Source organism: Bos grunniens, chromosome 11, assembly GCF_055505025.1.
Source record: "Bos grunniens cultivar Pamir isolate PY7600 chromosome 11, Bosgru_T2T1.0, whole genome shotgun sequence".
NCBI classification, from domain to species: Eukaryota; Metazoa; Chordata; class Mammalia; order Artiodactyla; family Bovidae; genus Bos; species Bos grunniens.
In genome coordinates, this window is record NC_141175.1 from 58,120,675 (window position 1) to 58,142,965 (window position 22,291).

A 22,291-nucleotide genomic window follows, 5' to 3' on the forward strand; every position below is an offset into this window, starting at 1 on the left:
TGACTAAGCTCACATGCCACAGCGAAGATTCCTCATGTCTCAACTAAGACCCGATGCAGGCAAATAAATAAATAAGGATTTTAAAAATTAAAAATAAAAATATAGTTTATTTAGCAGACTAAGAGGTGATGAATTTTGAAATTAGATACCAGACCAAACAGAGACATTACACAGATAATAGAGATAATAAGCCTATAGAATTTAGCATCAGTGCTCCCAAGAATATGATTAAACTGGTCTGGGTTGGGGCTATAGGTATCTTAATTTATCAACGGCAAGCCAGAAGATTCTCTGGAAGATTCCCAGCGGCAGCCAGAATTGCAGCCTCACTACAAACAGAGGCAAAAGGGAAGCAGAAACCAGAAAACATTCCAGTCTACTGCCAGGTTTTCTAGGCTGGAAGTGTCAGCAGGTAACCAGGTTACCGGAAGTAGTTGGAGGTTTGGACACTTTTTTTTTTTTTTTAGAAAAATGAAAACACTTGATTATTAAATTTCTTTTGGAATCATGAGCGAAATATTTTAAGATGAGTTTGGCCCTGGGGAAAGGGCAAGTAAAGGAAACAGCCTGCATACTTGGAGAGATGTAGTGAGTCATGTCAAAGCTGCCTGTTGAGGGAATGCATATAAACAAGCCATAACGGGGCCAGGCTGGGGATGGAGTTAAGTGTTATTACCACTTGAATTTGTGTGCCTTCAAAACAAGCTCTAATAACTCAGGAGTAATGTCTGATTATTGCATGTGGACTGTTATCCTGACCCCTCATTGTGGCCCCACATACCTTGTCCCTTCTTAGGCCCTCCACTCTCTCCATGGAACATGGTGCCCAACCACACAAAGCAAATAAATTGGTTTGCAGAGTATAACCAACTCAAGATAAAATTCACTCTGTTTTGTTCATATTTATTTATACAGCACCTGTCATAATGCCTGGCAGAACAGATTCTCAGGGAGCATTTATGAATGGTTGGAGAATCAGCGATCTGGGGACAGGTGGATGCCCGCCTCTGAACCCCTCTCTGCCCCTGAGTCCAGTTTCTCTTCACATTCAGGATTTTTAAGTAAATCTTTTTTAAAAATCTTTTTTATTTTTTGGCCCTGTCATGAGGCATATGGAATCTTAGTTCCCCAACCAGGGATAGAACCCAAGGCCCCTGCCTTGGAAGCATGGCATCAGTTCTAACTACTGGGCCACCACAGAAGTCCCTAATTAAATTATTTTGAAACCAGAAAAGTAATATATGTATGTGTATAATGGTGGCTTCCTAGTTGGCACTACTAGTAAAGAATCTGCCTGCAATGCAGGAGACCTGAGTTCGATCCCTGGCTTCAGAAAATGCCCTGGAGGAGGGCATAGCAACCCACTCCAGTTTTCTTGACCTGAGTATTCCATGGACAGGGGAGTCAAACATGACTGAGCAACTAACACACACAATATATTTTGTGGATTATTGTCTAATTCACAGTATATTTTGAAACTTTGGTAAATGTCCCAGTTATGTCTGTTGAGATGTGTGTTGTTCTTGGTCCAGAGTTCAACCCAGGATCACAAATTACATCTCACTGACATGTCTTTTAGTCTCTTTTAATGTCCCAGATAAGAAAGCCTTCCTAAGTGATCAATGCAAAGAAATAGAGAAAAACAATAGAATGGGAAAGACTAGAAATCTCTTCAAGAAAATCAGAGATACCAAGGAAACATTTCATGCAAAGATGGGCACAATAAAGGACAGAAACAGTATGGACCTAACAGAAGCACAGGATATTAAGAAGAACTGGCAAAAATACACAGAAGAACTATACAAAAGAGATCTTAATGACCCAGATAACCACGATGGTGTGCTCATTCACCTAGAGACAAACATCCTGGAATTCAAAGTCAAATGGGCCTTAGGAAGCATCACTACGAACAAAGCTGGTGGAGGTGATGAAATTCCAGCTGAGCTGTTTCAAATTCTAACAGATGATCCTATGAAAGTTGCTGCACTCAATATGCCAGCAAATTTGGAAAACTCTGCAGTGGCCACAGGACTGGAAAAGGTCACTTTTCATTTCAATCCCAGAGAAAGGCAATGCCAAAGAATGTTCAAACTGCCACACAATTGCACTCATCTCACACGCTACCAGAGTAATGCCCAAAATTCTCCAATCTAAGCATCAACAATACATGAACCGAGAGTTTCCAGATGTTCAAGCTGGATTTAGAAAAGGTAGAGGGAAAAAAAAAAAAGTAGAAGAACCAGAGATCAAATTGCCAATATCCGTTGGATCATAGAAAAAGCAAAAGAGTGACATAAAAACATCTACTTCTGGTTCTTTGACTATGCTAAAGCCTTTGACTGTGTGGTTCCTTGCAAACTGGGGAAAATTCTTAAAGTGATGAGAATACCAGATCACCTTACCTGCCCTCCTGCAAAATCTGTATGCAGGTCAGGAAGCAACATTTAGAACTGGACATAGAACAACAGACTGGTTCCAAATTGGGAAAAGAGTATGTCAAGGCTGTATATTGTCACCCTGCTTATTTAACTTACATGCAGAGTACATCATGAGAAATGCTGGGCTGGATGAAGCACAAGCCGGAATCAAGATTCCCAGGAGAGATATCAATAACCTCAGATATGCAGATGACACCGCCCTAATGGCAGAAAGCAAAGAAGAACTTTAGTTCTCTTTAGAGCCTCTTGATGATAGCAAAAGAGGAAAGTTAAAAAGTTGGCTTAAAACTCAACATTAAAAAAAAAGCAGAGACATTACTTTCCCAACAGAGGTCTGTCTTGTCAAAGCTACTATTTTTCCAGTAATCATATATGGATGTGAGAGTTGGACCATAAAGAAAGCTGAGCACCGAAGAACTGATGCTGTTGAACTGTGGTGTTGGAGAAGATGCTGGAGAGTCTCTTGGACAGCAAGGATATCAAACCAGTCAATCCTAAAGGAAATTAATCCTGAATATTCATGGGAAGGACTGATGCTGAAACTGAAGTTCCAATACTTTGGCCACCTGATGCAAAAAGAGCTGACTCATTAGAAAAGACCCTGATGCTAGGAAAGGTTGAAAGCAGGAAGAGAAGGGGACAACAGAGGATGAGATGGTTGGATGGCATCACCGACTCAATGGACGTGAGTTTGAGCAAGCTCCAGGAGTTGGTGGTGGACAGGGAAGCCTGGCGTGCTGCAGTCCATGGGGTAGCAAAGAGTCAGACACAACTGAGCAACTGAACTGACTGATCTGAATCTCCCAGAGTTCCTTAGCCTTTGTTTTTACTGACCTTGACATCTTTGGAGAAGTACAGACTAGCTATTTTGTGGAACATCCCTTCATCTGGGTGTATCTGAGATTTCCTCGTGGTTAGATTCTGGTTGTATGTTTTGGCAAGAACACGACCACATTCAGGTGTCCCTCTCAGTGCCACATCAGGAGGCAGGTCTGTGATGTCCATTTGTCCCAATGTCGGTGATGTTGGCTTGGATCATTTAATTAAGGTAATGTTTGACATGTGTTTTCTCTTTGAGGTTGTTCTTTCCTTTTGTACTTAATAAGTCGCTCTTTAGGCAGAAGCTGTATGCTGCTTGGAAGCTGCATAAATGCCCTGTTTCTTATTAAATTTGCACCCGTAATTCATGGCATGCCTTGGTAATTATCTACTGCCATCATTCCTTTATTAGTTTCTGCCACTGAGATTTAGCTTGGGGGAAACCTTATTCATATCTCCCAGGCTTCCCTGGTGTCTTGGTAGTAAAGAATCCACCTACCAATGCAGGAGATGCGGGTTCAGTCCCTGGGTCGGGAAGATCCCCTAGAGAAGAAAAGGACAAACCACTGCAGTAACTTGTCTAGGAAATCCCATGGACAGAGGAGCCTGGCAGGTTATAGTCCATGGGGTCACAGAGTCGGATATGAGTTAGCAACTAAACAACAATTCATATTTCCCAGTTCATTACTCTTAGTGTAGAGCAAAGTGGACACGGTGGCAAGTCAAGTCTGTACATTGATGACACAAAAGAAAAAGAGGAGACAACTGAAAAACAGTCTACAAATAGTGTTCCTTAAGAGGAGACCACAACCAGTAAAAACAACAGGCAATAAGAGAAGAAAACAAAGCTGATCTTTAAAAGAAAAGACTAGGGACTTCCCTGGCAGTCCAGTGGTTAAGACTCCTCAATTCCATTGCAAGGGGACGGGTTCGATTCCTGGTTGGGGAACTAAGATGCTGCACTGCACAGCCTAAAAATAAATAAATAAAAACTCAAGTGTATGGCTTGAAAGTGCTCACCTGAATTCTACAAAGTAAATGAAAATTTATGTGAACTTAGACACATCCTGGCAACAATGAGAATTGTAAGGGTTTAATTTTTTTTTTTTTCCCTTATAAGCATCTATGCAGGGCTTCCTTGGTGGCTCAGATGGTAAAGAATCTGCCTACAGTTCAAGAGAGCTGAGTTCGATCCCTGGGTTGGGAAGATCCCCTGGAGAAAGAAATGGTAACCCACTCTAGTATTGTTGCCTGGAGAATTCCATGAGCAGAGACTGGAGGAGACAGTTCGTGGGGTCACATAGAGTCAGACATGACTGAGCAACTAACACTTTCACTTTCATCTGTGTAGCAGGGGGAAAGGCCAGTATCAAAGGAAGAAAAATAAAGGTAAACTCAGGGTTCTCTTTTGCTGCCTTTAATGCCAGCAAGCCATAGATAAGTTTTGATAAGGAATGTTTTTTAACCCAAGAATTTTGTGCCCTGTCCAATTTGCAAAGTCCTCAGAAATGTGCCACTGTTTCCAAGAAGGACCTGAAGCACATTCTAATTCCCCAAAGCATTTTCTCTCTGCTGCTGCCATCCAGAGATCCTGGATTTATGTTCACATCTTTCCCAGCCTGCAGCGCACTACTTGCCACCTGCTTGAGAAGTTCAAAATGTATGTGTTAGTACATTAAGACAGACTTTCATCCCCTTGTTTTCTTCCCTGCGCCCCAATCCACTGTCTTCCGTGGAGTTGCTCAAACACACCTATCTTCCTGTCCACCTGGAGCCACTATACTCTGGGTGCCTTCTGCCAAAACCCCGTCCCTCTCCTGCCCACACATCTCATTTCCGCTGCCCTCAAATATTCATTCAAGAGTCATTTTCTGAGGACTTCCCTGGTGGTCCAGTGGCTAAGACTCTGCGCTCCTAATGCAGGGGGCCTGAGTTTGATCCTTGTCAGATAACTAGATCACACATCCCACAGCCAAAGATCCCACGTGCCACAGCTGAGACCCTGTGCAGTCAAATAAATAAAAATCAAACAGAAGTCATTTTCTCATTGAGGCTTTCCCTGGTTGGCCTGTGTAACATATAACCTACATCTGCCTTGCCTCTTTTTTTTTTTAATACTTATTTTGGCTGGTCCAGGTCTTAGTTGCAGCACACAGGATCTTCAGTCTTCATTGTAGCATGCAAGATCTTTAATTATGGCATGTGGGATCTAGTTCCTTGATCAGGGATTGAACACATATCCCCTACATTGGGAGCACAGAGTCTTAGTCACTGGATCACCAGGGAAGTCCCCCTCCTTGCATCTTATCTGCTATCCCTGACTTGATTTTTCTCCTTAGAAAAATTTATCACTATCTAATATTTTAGTTATTTATTTGTTTGGATTATTGTCTAGATAGACAGATTCTCTAATGCATTCACAAGACCTAGAACAGTGCCTGGCACGTCATAGATACAGCATGAATACTTGTTGTGAGTCATGTTTTCTGCCAGGCCAGTTAGTTCAACAAGCAAACCATGCCATCGGAGACCCAGGTTCTTTCCATGTCTGCTGTTGGCCTCCAGCCCTTTGGCTACCCACTTCAGTGCCTGCTGTGTAGACAGTCTTCACAGACAATTACCCAATAAATCAATGTGTGAATTGCCAGGAAAATTCTGTATAGAAGACATACATGCAAATTTCCTTTCTTTAATAGGATACGATGACAGAATTAGCAAAGAACTTATATTTTTCCTTTTAAGTAGTATTTGTTAGAGAGTGGTGGGTATGTTTACTTAGAATTAGAGTTTTCCCCCTCAATTTTCATTAGGTTCTATTTGCCTTTGCTTCTATTATATGTTAATCCACCACTAAGAGTATACTGGTACTTTTTTTTTTTTTGGCTGTGCCGTGTGGCTTGTGGGATCCTAGTTCCCTGACCAGAGATCTAACCCGTGCCCTCTGCAGTGGAAGCCGGGAGTCCTAATTACTGGACCACCAGGAAAATCCTGGACTGGTACTTTAGGAACAAACCAACTTCCTTTTCCCCTGAAGTCTTGCATTTAAGCATAGTCTCTTGAGAACAATTTTAAGAGAAGATTCCCTCAAGCAGTTAACAGACAATTGATTGTGGGTAGAGCATATTTTTTAAATACATAAAATCAGTTACAGTTAGTGACCCAGTGCAAGTCTGAGGATCTTTGCTGGGCAGCCTGTTGACTGTTCTATGTCTGCTTTGCGGAACATGGATACCACATGGATACCACAATTAAGGCTCCCCTTTGCCTGACCTGAAAAGCCTTATCTTTCTGATCTCTGAAATTCAGATCAGGAAGAAAAGGGGATAGTGAACGAAGCCTAGGACGCAGAAGGCTTTATAAAGGCCTCAAACCACTGGCTTCCCCAGTGGTTCAGTGGTAAAGAATCTGCTTGCAATGCAGGAGACGCAGGAGATGTAAGTTCAATCCCTGGATCAGGAAGATCCCCTGGAGGAGGAAATGGCAACCCACTCCAGTATTCTTCCCTGGAAAATGACATGGACAAAGGAGCCTGGTGGGCTACAGTCCTTGGGGTTGCCAAAAGTCAGATATAACTGAACGCCTGAACGCAAAGCAGTTACTGAGAGAAGCAGCTTTTGAAGAGGTGGCTGGTTCATCTGTGGTGGAGCATTGGCTTTACTTAGAGCTTGGAAGAAAGTCATGAACAGTAGAAGGGAGGATACATGCTTCCTGGGAACCAGAAGTTTCCAGAACTTTGGCTTGGACCAACCCTAGAAAGGGGCTTCCCTGGTGGCTCAGCAGTAAAGAATCAGCCTGCAAGAGACACAGGGTCGATGCCTGGGTTGAGAAGATGCCCTGGAGAAGTAAATGGCAACCCCCTCCAGTATTCTTGCCCGGGAAATCCCATGGACAGAGGAGCCTGGTGGGCTATAGTCCATGAGGTTGCAAAGAGTCGGACACGACTGAGTGACTGAACAACAACAACCCTAGAAACAGGGAATAGACAAGGATCACCTGAGTTGGAAAAGGGTTGGGTCTGTGTGATGGGACGGAAGGATTCGAGCACAAGGTAGGTCTGAGATGCTCTGCTTTGGGGCAAGCTAGACTTGGCTAGTTTCCTTGCCCAGGGAACACCCGTGTCCTGGCTTGTGTGTGCTCTCTGTATTGTACAGCAGGAATTGTCCGCTGGTTCTCCACATCCCTACATTTGACCTGGCTTCATGCTGCGAACATCATGTGCCTGGAGGACAGCAAAGGAGAGAAATCAGTGGGAAACTTTTCTTGGGATGATAGCCTCCAAGGAGAGCTTTCCCTGAGTCAGCCCTAAAGGAGTAATCTTTTAAAAAGTAATTTTGTGTGTTTGTTTATTTCTGGCTGTACTGGGTTTGCACCGCGACGCAGCCTTTCTCCAGTTGCGGCAAGCGGAGGCTTCTTGCTGCAGTGGCTTCTTTTGTTGCAGAGCACGGGCTGCAGAAAGCAGGCTCAGTTGATTGTGGTGCTAGGGACATGTGGAATCTTCCTGGGCCAGGGATCGAACCCATGTCTTCTGCATTGGCAGATGGACTCTACCACTGAACCACTAGGGGAACCCAAGAGAACGAGTTTTGCTAATCATCTCCAGAGGCTGCATATTCCCAGCCTGATAAGGAAAAGTCTACCTTCCTTTTTCATTCTGTGAACTCACCACCTTCCCATCCATTTTCTGAACAATGATGCCACCTAATGGGAACCAGTAATAACTCACAGAGTGTTTTAAGTGAGGAGACTGCATTTTCCAATATAACTCATGTTTCCCTGCTTTGTGCTTAACTCTGACACCCATTCCGTGCTGTTTGCCAGTTTCTGATGAAGACAGCACATGGCCAGTCCTACTTTCATAACAGTGTTAAGCATTTTAGGATGACTCTGGGTACCTATACTCAGTTCTCATATAATACACTTCAAATATATTACAGTCTTGTTTGTCAGTTATATCTAAATAAAGCTGAAAATTTTAATTTCGAAAAGATGGCTATAAATGATGTAAATAACAGATGCACAAGAGATATGTCAAAATGATAATAGGTACTGGGTTATGCTAGTGTGACTGTGGGCACAGGGGGTTTGTTGGGGTTTATTGTGTGTGTGATTGTGGTTTCTAAATGTTTTATAATATAGCTTGTATTTTTTTCCTTAGGAAATTTGCATTCATCATATGTATATTTTTAATAGATAATAAAGTTGGAAAACACAAGAAAAACAAAATCATTTGTACTCCCACCATTCAAATATACTTACTCTTTACATTTTGGTATGCTTCTATTTTTCTTTTCTCTTTTTGGCCGTGGTGTGCAGCTTGCAGGATCATAGTTCCCCAACCAGGCATTGAACCCAGGCCATGGCAGTGAAGTGCCGAGTCCTAACCACTGGACCACTAGGGAATACCTGCTAGTCTTTTTAATTTTTTTATCATAGAATTTACATGTTTTTAAAAAACTGTAATTTTTAAGTTACACATTCATTCTGTGTATTTCTTTTATCATTTACTATCACTCTTAGTAATAATTATATTGGTTTTTATAATATAAAAATCGCCCTATATTGACTTACCCGGTGGTCCAGTGGCTAAGACCCTGTGCTGCCAGTGCAGAGGCCCCCGGTTCGACGCGTGGTTGGGGAACTAGTTCCCATGTGCCTCTAGTAAGAGTTCGAATGTCGCAACTGAAGACCGTGCATGCCACAGCTAAGACCTAAAACAGCCAAATAAATAAACATTTTTTTAAAAGAACCTCCCAAAGTTAATTATGCCTTGGGAAGGAAAAAAACACCTTTTTAAAAAGTTAATAATAAGTAAATAAAATTAAAATCGCCCTTCAGACAAAGCTGCTTCCGTGAAACCTGAATGCGTCATTGATTGCATTAGTTCAGTTCAGTTCAGTTCAGTCGCTCAGTCGTGTCCGACTCTTTGCGACCCCATGAATCGCAGCACCCCAGGCCTCCCTGTCCATCACCAGCTCCCGGAGTTCACTCAGACTCAGTTCCATCGAGTCAGTGATGCCATCCAGCCATCTCATTTTTCTGTCGTCCCCTTCTCCTCCAGCCCCCAATCCCTCCCAGCATCAGAGTCTTTTCCAATGAGTCAACTCTTTGCATGAGGTGGCCAAAGTACTGGAGTTTTAGCTTTAGCATCATTCCTTCCAAAGAAATCCCAGGGCTGATCTCCTTCAGAATGGACTGGTTGGATCTCCTGGCAGTCCAAGGGACTCTCAAGAGTCTTCTCCAACGCCACAGTACAAAAGCATCAATTCTTCGGCGCTCAGCCTTCTTCACAGTCCAACTCTCACGTCCATACATGACCACAGGAAATTCTGTTAATAGAAATCCGACCTTAAAATAATCTTTTAATACTCTTATTTGCGTTACGTGTTCTTGTTCGTGGAGACCTCTTCAAAAGCCAGTAAGGGAACAGGTGAAAACAGTAAGAAGAAAATAATTTTAGAATATACCTGCAACTACATGCAACGCCAAAGGAGCCCAACCAAGGGAGTTGATAGAAGTTGTCCAAGAGGAAGTACCAGCAGCCCCGCCGTGTACCGGCGCCACCTAGTGGTTGTAGTTGCGAACGTCTGAAATCTCGGTCTCAGTTCTGCAGGTCTAGGACCTGGGCCTCTGGGTTCCAGGCCTTGCTCCAGGACTCTGCCTCTCATCTCTGCTTAGCCTACTGAAAACAGAGCAAGACTACTGTGAGTGCATGAATACTTAGGAGATGTACATATCGTAGCTTGCATGATGAGCACCAAAGGGGTACCGACTAAAAGGCAAAAAAGGCTCATGGAATCTAGAAATGAAACATTCAACAGGAAAGACAGAAGTTTGGAATTCTGGCCCCTGCTGCTGCTGCTAAGTCGCTTCAGTCGTGTCCTACTCTATGCGACCCCATAGACGGCAGGCCACCAGGCTTCCCCATCCCTGGGATTCTTCAAGCAAGAACACTGGAGTGGGTTGCCATTTCCTTCTCCTGAGATGCCATCAAATTATCATCCTTTTTACAGATCTCTTTTTTAAACACATCTCTCTTTCACTTGTAACTCATTTACCTTATTACCCAAAAAGATAAGTATATGTCCTTTCTCTGACAGATGTTTTGATTGGGCTGTTGGGTTGGCAGGTGATGCAAGAGAAGACACCCTGGTTTGTTAGCATGTAAAGGGCTGATATGAATCCAGTTTTGTGACTTACTAGCTCTGTAACTCAGGCTACATCACTTCATCTTTCCGTGCTCTGTTTCCTCATTCCTCAAACCAAGATAATCATAGCTCCTTTAGTAGGTTATAATAAGGACGCTAGCCATTTTTGTAATAAAAATCCTTACTGTTAAGTGAGATTAGGTTAAAACAATTAAAAATTCAGTTTACTGATTCCAGGGCACACAGGTTTCCCCCCTTTTTAACATTTCTGAAATCATGATGTGTTGGTGACATGCCTGAATTTTACTTTCTTTTTTTTTTTTAATTTAGTGTTTATTTATTTTATTTACTTAGCTGCACCATGTCTCAATTGTGGCACGCAGGATCTTTTAGTTGTGATATGTAGGATCTAGTTTCCTGACCAGGGATCAAACCCAGGCCTCCTGCATTGGAACGTGGAGTCTTAGCCACTGGACCACCAGGGATGTCCCTGGTTTTGCTATCTTAACAGTTATATAAAATGTGCTCCTTACATTTGCTGATGTTTAAAATAAAATGTGATAATTAGGTCAGCAGGGTGTTTGATACGCTCCAGGAAGAACAGTTCTAATGCCCTTGGTAGTGTCTATAAATGTAAACCTTGAACATGACAAGTGGTTATATGAGGCCTGGTGGTGACAGTTCTCCCACGGCTCTGTTCCCAGTCTCAGACTTGAGCCCGTGAGCTACTATTTCTAAGAAGTTTATTTGGCAAGCATGTGTTGAGCGTTTCAGAATTCACTGAGAGTACACAGAGCATGGGTCATAATTCTGCAGTCTGCCATTTACCACACAGCATACATGAAGTGAGTGATGGTGGGCTGTTTTGAAGAAGGTGTGTAGGAGGCTGGGTGTAATCCCTCCTCTAAATCTCTTGATTCTTTTTCTGCTGTATTTGTTGTTCAGTCATGAAGTCTTAGCCAACTCTTTGTGACCCCATGGACTGCAACACACCAGGTTTTCCTGTCCTTCACTGTCTCCCTGAGTTTGCTCTAATCCATGTACGTTGAGTCCGTGATGCCTTCCAACCATCTCATTCTCTGTCATAACCCTTCTCCTCCTGCCCTCAGTATTTCCCAGCATCGGGGTCTTTTCCAGTGAGTTGGCTCTTTATATCAGGTGGCGAAAGTATTGGAGCTTCAGTCCTTCCAATGAATATTCAGGACTCATTTAATTTAGGACTGACTGGTTTGATCTCTTTGCAGTCCAAGGGACTCTCAAGAGTCTTCTCAATCACCACAGTTCGAAAGCATCAATTCTTCAGTGCTTAGACCTCTTCCAACTCTCACATCCATACACGACTACTGGAAAAACCATAGCTTTGACTAGACGGACCTTTTTCAGCAAAGTGATGTCTCTGTTTTTTAATACACTTTCCAGGTTTGTCATAACTTTTCTTCCAAGGGGCAAGCAGACTGCTACTTTCTCTTAAGTTCTCTACAAGGACTGAATGCGATGCTGCATGGAAAATACCTGGCACATATTCAACTCAGTAAATAACCACAGATTTTACAGGCATACCTCGTTTTATTGTACTTTACTTTCCTGTGCTTCACAGATACTGCATTTTTTTAATGAATTAAAGGTTTATCCAGCAAATCTATCAGCATCATTTTTCCAACAGCCTTTGCTCACTTTGTTTCTCTGTCACATTTTGGTAATTCTTGAAATATTTCCAACTTTTCCTTATTATTATATTTGTTATGGTGGCTTGTAATCAGTCATCTTTGATGTCACTGTAGCAAAACGATTACAACTCACTAATGGCTCAGTTGATGATTAGCACCTTTTAACAATAAAGTGTTTTTGATTAGAGTATGCATGGGTTTTTGTGTTTTTGTTTTTGTTTTTTTTTTGCCTTTTCATACTATTCATGGGGTTCTCAGTATAAAAAGGCAATTATATATATATATATAATATATAATGACACAGAATGAAATAGTTGGATGGCATCACCGACTCAATGGACATGAGTTTCAGCAAACTCCGGGAGATGCTGAAGGATGGGGAAGCCTGGCGTGCTGCAGTCCGTGGGGTTGCAAAGAGTCAGACACAACTGAGGGACTGAACAACAGCAACAAATGTTTATTTTCTTAGACATAATGCCATTGACACCTAACACTGCATGTGCTCAGTGTGTCCGGCTCTGCGACCTAATGGACTGTAGCCCACCAGGCTCCTCTGTCCATGGGATTTCCCAGGCAAGAATACCAGAGTGGGTTGCCATTCCCTCCTCCAGGGGATCTTCCCCACCCAGGGATCAAACTCGCATCTCCTGCATTGCAGGTAGATTCTTTACTGCTGAGCCACCAGGGCTTCCCCATACGTAACATTATAGAATAGTGTAAGTGTAACTTTTATAGTTGGACTGTGAAGAAAGCTGAGTGCCGAAGAATTGATGCTTTTGAACTGTGGTGTTGGAGAAGACTCTTGAGAGTCCCTTGGACTGCAAGGAGATCCAACCAGTCCATTCTGAAGGAGATCAGCCCTGGGATTTCTTTGGAAGGAATGATGCTAAAGCTGAAACTCCAGTACTTTGGCCACCTCATGCAAAGAGTTGACTCATTGGACAAGACTCTGATGCTGGGAGGGATTGGGGGCAGGAGGAGAAGGGGATGACAGAGGATGAGATAGCTGGATGGCATCACCGACTCAATGGACATGGGTTTGAGTGAACTCCGGGAGATGGTGATGGACGGGGAGACCTGGCATGCTGCGATTCATGGGGTCGCAAAGAGTCAGACACGACTGAGCGACTGAACTGAACTGAGCTGAACTTTTATATGCACTGGGAAACCAAAATCATTGTTTCACTTTTCTGTAGCGGTCTGGAAGCAAACCTGCAGTATCTCTGAGGTCTGTCTGTACACCATTTCCTTGGCAACTGGCCCTAGTCTTTTTCCCTCTGTCTTTCAGTCTAATAAAGTTCCTGTTGTTCAGCACCCGCACCACATGCATCCGCTGACGCCCCTCATCACCTACAGCAATGACCACTTCTCCCCCGGCTCCCCTCCCACACACCTCTCCCCAGAGATCGATCCAAAGACAGGTGAGTTGGCTGCCGCTCAGGCTGGCCCAGGTAACTCAGAAGAGAATTGTCTGAGGAGTCACACGTGCTGACAAAGCAAGAGTCTTTATTGGGAAGGGGCACCCTCGTGGAGAACAGTATGATAAGGGGACCCAGGAGGACTGCTCTGCCATGTGGCTCACAGACTCGGGTTTTACGGTGATGGGGTTAGTTTCTGAGTTGTCTTTGGCCAGTTGTTCTGACTCAGGGTCCTTCCTGGTGGTGCACACATTGCTCAGCCAAGATGGATGCCAGGTGGGAGGTGGGAGGATACATGGCGTCTCATTTTGACCTTTCCCAAACTCTTCCGGTTGATGGTGGCGTATTAGTTCCATGTTCCTTGCCAGGACTTCCTGTCATAAAATAACTCACACAAATGGTTTCTTTGGTACCTGGCCAGGATGGGCAGTTTCAGTCAGTGTGTTTCCCCTAACAGACTTATAAGTATAGATACAAGGCAAGAGACTGAGTTGACTTTTTTCTCAACTTATTCACCTACACTGTTCATCCCAGAGAGAGCCATCGTTTTCATAAAATTCCCATAGAGTTGCTGTGGCTCAGAGCATTTTTGGAGTCCCTCTTTAGATAGCTATTACAAGTTACAGATAATAAGGAGGATAAATGTGGAACAGATGTCACTGAGTCCAAGCTCAGTCTGGTCACCACATGACAGGCCTGTAATTGGGAGGCAAGGAATAACAACTTTATTCAGAAAGCTGGGTATCCAAGAAGATAGCGGACTAATGTCCTAGAGAACCATCTTATCGGAGTCTGGATGCCAGTTTCTTTTATAGAACAGAGAGGGGGAGGAAGTAAAATAAAAAGGCCGTTAAGTCTTGCAGAATATCTCCCGGCTTGGCCTGCATCAGGACAGGGATGTGTTAGTTTCTTCTTACAGCCAGTCACAGGTGGGCCAGGTCAGAACAGTCTCCCTGTGAGCTGAACAAAGTCACTTTAGTCTAACTTCCCAACAGAAGGGCAAGGTTCCCTGAGACAGGCCATTATGTATGCTTGCAGTTTATATACAGCATCTTTTCAACAATTATAGTAACAAGAGCATGAAGAGCAAAGGTTAAAGTCAAAGAAAAACAGATCCAACGTGGAATCAGCTATTGTTCTTCCCTGTTACACGGAAATCTGAAGTTTATTTTTCCACGAATGAAAAAGCTTTTCCAGGTGATGACTCCAGAGATAACCTTGGGTTTCTCAGTCCAAGATTTCCTGCCTGTGTCTTGGACACCTCCAATACAAGTAGTTGGAAGTTACTGGTGACTGAGGGCAGAAACAGTGAAAGAAAAGGCACTGCAAGCTGCAGAGCATCTGGGAACAAAGGGTAGCCTCCTGTTTGATGTGACTTTAAGGTGTAGGGTCAAGGAACTGTCTGACACATTTCTCCTTGGAAGCAGGAATCCCCCGGCCCCCTCATCCATCCGAGTTATCTCCGTATTACCCACTGTCTCCCGGAGCTGTTGGGCAAATTCCACATCCCCTCAGCTGGCTCGTCCCACAGTAAGGAAACTTACAGCCTTTCTTATCCCTCCTTCCTTACACTGAGCTCTGCCTCCTGTACCTCCAGCCTGTCCTTGGGGTCCAAATATAGATGCCCCCTGCCCCGGCCCCAGCTCCACAGTGGAGCCCTCTCACCAAGCCCAGAACTTCCCCAGGGCATCAGAACAAGTTTCCCAGGCAGCATCTTCCCAACTCCCACTTCCTACTTACTGCCTTTTACTCATCATCCTATCTTCCCAACCCCTTCTCCGTCCCTATGAACGTTCCCATTTCAGCCAGTTTCCTGACTGCATTTCCTTACTCCTGGCCCTTATAGGCAAGGACAGCCCATGTACTCCCTTCCTCCTGGTGGCTTCAGGCACCCCTACCCTGCCCTCGCCATGAATGCCTCGATGTCCAGGTGAGTCCTGGGGCTGCGGCTGTGAGGGGGGAAGCAGCAGTGCAGGGAATGCTTGTCTACTGGTTCCCCTGCAGTTTCTGACCATTACATGACACAGCTTTCTCTTGGTAGTAAGCAAAGAGGCAGGTGCTCACCTTTCCTCCCCGCCTCTCTGATTAGTTGTGGGATGGAGACAAACAGGCTCTGCTCACTCTTGCCCCATCTCCCTCTCTAAGAGAAAAATTTTAAAGCCCTCGCACTCAGTCCTCTTGCACGTTCCCCTATGGGCTGGGCAGGGCTTGGTGGCATTGAAGCATTTTGAATATGTCAGACTGAAGCCAGAGGCTGGGAGATTGATTGTTCCTGAAATGACGTCAGGAGAAGGGAACTATAAAAGAGGATTTCCGTCTCAGGGGCTGACCTACCTGACAATTGTACCACCAATGAAAAAAAAAAAAATACAACCCACAGCATAAGCCTTTCTTTCCTTTCCCCTGTGTACCTGGCCTCCGACCTCCTGCACCTTCTGTTTTTCATCCCACCTGCTTTCAGCATCGGGTATAGGAACCCTGTGCGTTTGTTGGGGAAGGGAGGTTTGTTGGGTGTTTCCCAAAATGAGTTCTTTCGAGGTCAGCCAATAGCCTTCTCTTGCTCCAACTCTGCAATGGCAGAGATATTCACATGCCTCTGCCATCAAGGCTGGGTTCCATCACATCTTCTGCCAGTGACAAGCATATAGCCTGAATCCCTCTGTTGTTTTTGTTTCCCCCTGGTATGCAGCCTGGTTTCCAGTCGGTTCTCCCCTCACATGGTGGCTCCGGCCCATCCTGGTCTGCCCACCTCAGGGATCCCCCACCCCGCCATTGTCTCCCCCATTGTCAAGCAGGAACCAGCGCCCCCCAGCCTGAGTCCGGCTGTGAGCGCGTGAGTAATGGGCAGCCTGGTGGCGGGTGGCCAGTCTCTGAGTAGCAAGTGCCATTGATTCTTCTCCTGGGGACCTTCAGCTGACGGCTTCCTCAGCCACATCCTCTCCACCTTTCGAACTGTTCCCTTTGAACCCTGGAATTCCCATCCTCTCGGAGACACCATGCATCTTTTCTCACAGTAAGGGAAGCCCTACAATCAGGACTTTGAAAGAGAAACTGAGAGTGCTTTTAGCTTCCTTCCCTGTCCCCGCATACACTTGAAAATTGCAAGGGGAATTTTCTCAAGGTCACATGGTTGACTTGGGTCAGAGCTGAGTCCAGCACCATGGCCCACGCTTTGTCCACTGAAAGTCAAAGTCTCATGGCCAAGGAGACCCGCCCCCGCTCTGTTTCTACCTACAGTGCTCTGCCCCCTCCTCTTTCTCACCTGGGGCCAGTCCATCTCAGCTCCCCCCACCACCTTTGTCAAGGGCACAGCTTCTTTGTCAGGAAGTTGTCCTCTCCTAGAAAACGGCTGGAGGTCAGTCAGAGACTAGGAACTGGGTCCTCAGGTGCTGAAAGCAGCCCTGGGCAACTCTCATTAGCTGCCAAGTGACTCATCCCCCGCTCCCCAGAGGCAGCCAGCCCTTAGCCTCCTTGAGAGGTGACAGCTGACAAATGCTAACCTACAGCCTTGTGACTTCCCAGGAAATCACCAGTCACAGTGAAGAAAGAGGAAGAAAAGAAGCCCCACGTGAAGAAGCCTCTTAATGCCTTCATGTTATATATGAAGGAGATGAGGGCCAAGGTGGTGGCTGAGTGCACCCTGAAGGAGAGTGCAGCCATCAACCAGATCCTGGGGAGGAAGGTAAGGTCCGCCCCTGTGTTCCAGGCTGTGCAGCTCAACGTCCCCCACTCTCACCACTCTGTCCTCGCTGGTCCTCTCTCTACAGTGGCACAACCTGTCCCGAGAAGAACAGGCCAAGTACTACGAATTGGCCCGGAAGGAGCGGCAGCTTCACTCACAGCTCTACCCGACCTGGTCAGCCCGGGACAACTACGTACGTGCCCACTCAGGCACCGGGGGCAGCCTCCAAGTGAGGATTTGGGGGAGAAGGAAGCTGACTGCAGTGATAGAGGACCCTTAAGGCCAGGGAGAAGTCTGTATTTCTCTAGAAATGAGGAAGACACTTTAATTCTCAGGAGGGCCACAAGGACATGGTTTTGGTGTCCTAAGGACAGACTTAACTTTGTGCCTGTCCCATTGCAAGTGGGGTATGCATGCTTGCTAAGTCACTTCAGTTGTGTCTGACTCTTTGCAACCCTGTGAACTGTAGCCCGCCAGGCTCCTCCGTCCATGGGATTCTCCAGGCAAGAATACTGGAGTGTGTTACCATTTCCTCCTTCAGGGATCAAACCTGTGTTTCTTGTCTCCTGCACTGAAGGGCAGGTTCTTAACCACTAGCGCCACCGGGGAAGCCAACTGGAATTGGAAGTGGACTCAGCCTTTAATTCCATCATTCAGGGTGTGGTGTCAGCTGTGTGCTAGTTCTGATGATCAGTGTCTGCAGCAAAGGGTTCCCAACCTGGGGCTCACAATGCCATGAGCTACTGCCTACATTTCTGATACCTCCCTGGAACTGGACAGGTTTTTTAATTTTATTTTTTAAAAAATTTTGGTGGGGCTGCACGAACTTTCTCTAGTTGTGATGTGCAGGGGGCTTCTCTCTAGTTGCAGTGGGAAGGTTTCTCATTGCAGTGGCTTCTCTTATGGAGCACAGGCTCTAGAGTATGCAGGTTCAGTGGTTGTGGCACACGAGCTTAGTTGCCCCACAGCATGTATGATCTTCCCAGACCAGGAATCAAACCCATTGGCAGGTGGATTCTTAACTCCTAGACTGCCAAGGAAGTCCCTGTATGTATGTTCTTACTTGCTCTTTTTTTGCTAAAAGTCTTCATAGCTGAGTTAGTTTTTTTTTCCCCCTTTGGTGCCAACTGAGCCCACACCTTCAACAGTGAAAGCATATAGTCCTAACCACTGAATCGCCAGGGAATTCCAGCTGCATGAGATTTTCAGTGATACCTGGGGTGCCTCAAAAAAGATCAAGAACCTGACACTGTTCTAGAGAGAGAGAGAGAAAACTAAGCCTGCAGGGCAGGGAAAGAATGAGACCTTCCAAGAAAGTCAGGACCTATCTGAGCTGAGGGGAGGGAGGCGGCCCCCCAGAAAGGCTCACCATGCCTCCTCATGAGGCTGATGCACAGAATGTGACCTGGGCGCCTGGTACAGAAAATATCCTGTCTCCCCACTTCATAACTGAATCCATCAGAAAAGCCGTTATTCTGTCCCTGGTTATTACCTTTTCCTTTGGCCATATCTTTCAGGGTAAGAAAAAGAAGAGGAAGCGAGAAAAGCAGCTGTCCCAGACGCAGTCCCAGCAGCAGCAAGTCCAAGAGACAGACGGTGAGTCTTCAGGAGGGATCTGCGTCTTTACTTTTTGCCACTGTGCCAGCTACACCTGCCAGCACCCTGTGCGTGGGTCTCTGATGGACACCGTGTCAATGCTGTGTTTTAATATTAATAGCTGCCATTTTCAAGGCCTCTGCCTCATGTACACTTGTTCGTGCGTGCTAAGTCGCTTCCATCATATCCGACTCTTTGCGACCCTATGGATTGCATCCCGCCAGGCTCATCTGTCCATGGGGATTCTCCAGGCAAAAATACTGGAATGGGTTGTCATGCCCTCCACCAGGGGCTCTTCCTGACCCAGGGGTCGAACCTGCAGCTCTTATGTCTACATGCATTGGAAGGCAGGTTCTTAACCAGTAGCACCACTTGGGTATACTCAGGTGGGTGTTATTATTACCCCCTTTTGGAGATGATCAGTTCAGAGGCTCAGAGAAGTGAAAGGACTTTCCCGGTCATGCTGCTTGGTAAATGGAGGGAGGATTTGGTCCAGCACTTTCTCATTCAAAAGGTGCTCTTCAATTCAGTTGAGTCTTACTTGAGGGTTAGATTCTAAAATCAATGCAGTAAAAGTAAAAATTGAATGTTGTTGAAATGAGACTTGAAATTCCCGTAGGAACCCAGCCCCTTAGAGACTGGCATACCACCTTTCAGTGAATCCAGTAGATTCAGGTTTTCCTTCAATGTTTGGTTGGCTGAATATCGGAAATAATCATTTGCTTGGATTAGGAAGGCCCGTTTGTGCCACAAATATCTTTTTACATCAGAATTTCACCCAGCACAGACTAGCCCATACCTTGGCCAGTATTTCAGTCACATCTCCCATCTCACGTTCATTCCAGGACAAGGGTAGAACTAGTTTAGTTCCATCTAAAGGGCTTCACAGGTGGTAAAGAATCCTCCCGCACTGCAGGAGACTTGGGTTCAATCCCTGGGTAGGGAAGATCCCTGGAGAAGGGAATGGCAACCCACTCCAGTATTCTTGCCTGGAGAATTCCATGGACAGAGGAGCCTGGTGAGCTATAGTCCATAGGGTTGTGAACAGTGAGACGTGACTGAGCAGCTAACACACACACACTAAGTGCTTTTTATAGCCTTTCCTTTCGCTTCCTTTCCTAGCTTTCTAATATCTCTATAATTTATATATTCGTCTCCATAGGAGTACACATAAAGTAACTATGTATATGACGCAAAGGAGCCTGGTAGGCTGCAGTCCATGGGGTCAAGGGTCAGACACGACTGAGCGACGTCACTTTCACTTTTCACTTTCATGCATTGGAGAAGGAAATGGCAACCCACTCCAGTGTTCTTGCCTGGAGAATCCCAGGGACGGGGGAGCCTGGTGGGCTGCCGTCTATGGGGTCGCACAGAGTCGGACACGACTGAAGCGACTTAGCAGCAGCAAAAGCATTACGCAAAATCTGTTGAATTGGTGCTTGGCAGGCGCTGTACTATCTCTAGGAGGATCATAAACCAAAGATTTTAAAGCAAACTGAACGGAGATCCATCCCCCAAATGATAAGATTTAGGCAGGAAGATGATAATTTGCTAGAGAAGGAAATAGCAACCCACTCCATTATTCTTGCCGGGAGAATTCCAGGGACAGAAAAGCCTGACGGGCTACAGTCCATAGCGGTGCAAGGAGGCAGACATCACTGAGCACAGCACAGCATGATAATTTGATAAGCTCAGCTATTTTCCCTCCAGGCAGATACTGAACCGTGTGTTTGGCATTTTCGTATTGGCCCTTTTCTGTGCTCTGCTGCTGCTGCTGCTGCTAAGTCGCTTCAGTCGTGTCCGACTCTGTGCGACCCCATAGACGGAAGCCCACCAGGCTCCCCCGTCCCTGGGATTCTCCAGGCAGGAACACTGGAGTGGGTTGCCATTTCCTTCTCCAATGCATGAAAGTGAAAAGTTAAAGTGACGTCGCTCAGTCGTGTTCGACTCTTCGCAACCCCATGGACTGCAGCCTAGGTGTACTGAAAGCCTTAGGCGTCATTTCAGGGCCTCACGTCCCTCCCTCTATGCATGCTTGTTTCCTGGGTCATACGTACTACTTCCGCCTTTCCCATCGTTCCTAGCGGCTGACTTCCTTGTTTGTGTCTCCCCCACCCCCACCCTCACCCCCACAGGTGCTCTGGCCTCCAAAAGCAAGAAGCCATGTGTCCAGTACCTGCCCCCCGAGAAGCCCTGTGACAGCCCTGCTTCCTCGCATGGCAGCATGCTGGACTCCCCAGCTACCCCCTCCGCGGCCTTGGCCTCCCCGGCCGCCCCAGCCGCCACCCACTCGGAGCAAGCCCAGCCTCTCTCCCTCACCACCAAGCCAGAGACCCGGGCCCAGCTGGCTCTCCACTCGGCTGCCTTCCTGTCATCAAAGGCTGCCGCCACCTCTTCTGGCCAGATGGGCAGCCAGCCCCCGCTCCTGTCCCGGCCCCTCCCTTTGGGGTCTGTGCCCACAGCTCTGCTGACGTCCCCTCCATCCTTCCCCGCCACGCTCCACACCCACCAGGCCCTCCCCGTGCTCCAGGCCCAGCCTCTGTCCTTGGTCACCAAGTCTGCCCACTAAGCTGCCCCCCTTGACCTATGCAGGCTGTCACGTGACTCATCGAGTAGTAAGGATGCAGAAGGAAAAAAAAAAGGAAACTTTATTGGTCAATATTTGACCACTCCGGACTGTTCTGTAAAGTGACTGGTAACAGCAGCACTTTACGTTTTGTAGATGTAACCAGTAGCTGATCTTAAGGCTTTTTTAAAAAAACAAACAAACAAAAATCTTTAAAAAAAAAAGAAAACGAGAACTGAAAAGTAGTGTGTTATTCTTCCTGTATGTGCAGCGGTGGATGGACCTGGGCAGAAGGCACCCCTCTCTCTACCTCCTGGACTCTCTGCCCTCCCTCCTCTTCCCATCGTCCTCACACATCCAACCCCCACCCCCTGCTTCCTGGCTCCCCTCAATCCAGCTTACACGTTGGCCCTTGTTGCCATTTCTAGCCTCTTCATCTACAACCCATTCCTCGACATTCCCTTTTACTTGGCCCACGTTTTTCTCCCGTGGGTTCATGCCTTCATCTTTGTCCTCTGCCCAGTGTAAGGCTGTCACCACGTGAGAGACACCTTGGCCTCCTTTGTCTCCACCAGTGCACCTTTCCCTCAGTGGCCCTAAACCAACCCCACCCCCCAGCCTCCAGCTTTCTGTGGAGGAAGAGGTCCTCTAAAATGGTTCTCCCCTGCATTTAAAGGGACTCAAGGTGCCTGCCACTTCCTCAGTGAAGAAGCCTGTGTTCCACCCCCTTACCAGTCAAGATGTCCCCTCACAGCCCCGGAGTGGCAGACAGGTCTGGCTCCTGTCACCGGGGAATGTGCTAGCACAATCTGCCAAAGCTCTGAGACCCTCCTCCCTCCCCAGTCACCTCACATGCTTCTTCTGTGTGTATTTCTTTTCATTTTTATGGGGTTTTTTGGAGCAATTTAAACTCCCAGTTGTTTATTTTCACAAAAGAAAATAAAATTGCAGTTGCAAGAC

The 22,291-nt window shown here is 46.1% G+C and overlaps 1 protein-coding gene across 2 annotated transcripts in view; it reads left to right on the forward strand.

Moving 5' to 3' along the window:
* The window catches only part of TCF7L1 (transcription factor 7 like 1), a 202,819-nt gene extending 180,528 nt beyond the window's left edge, over positions 1-22,291 (forward strand). Inside the window, exons 5-12 of one of the 2 annotated variants that reach the window (XM_086326520.1) lie at positions 13,358-13,490; positions 14,915-15,017; positions 15,334-15,417; positions 16,177-16,320; positions 17,010-17,169; positions 17,255-17,398; positions 18,687-18,765; positions 20,901-22,291. In XM_086326520.1, coding sequence (XP_086182646.1) covers positions 13,358-13,490; positions 14,915-15,017; positions 15,334-15,417; positions 16,177-16,320; positions 17,010-17,169; positions 17,255-17,398; positions 18,687-18,765; positions 20,901-21,334 — 1,281 coding nt within the window. In that variant the 3' untranslated portion in view covers positions 21,335-22,291. The remainder of the gene's footprint in view (positions 1-13,357; positions 13,491-14,914; positions 15,018-15,333; positions 15,418-16,176; positions 16,321-17,009; positions 17,170-17,254; positions 17,399-18,686; positions 18,766-20,900) is intronic. The other variant, XM_086326521.1, reaches the window with a different exon arrangement.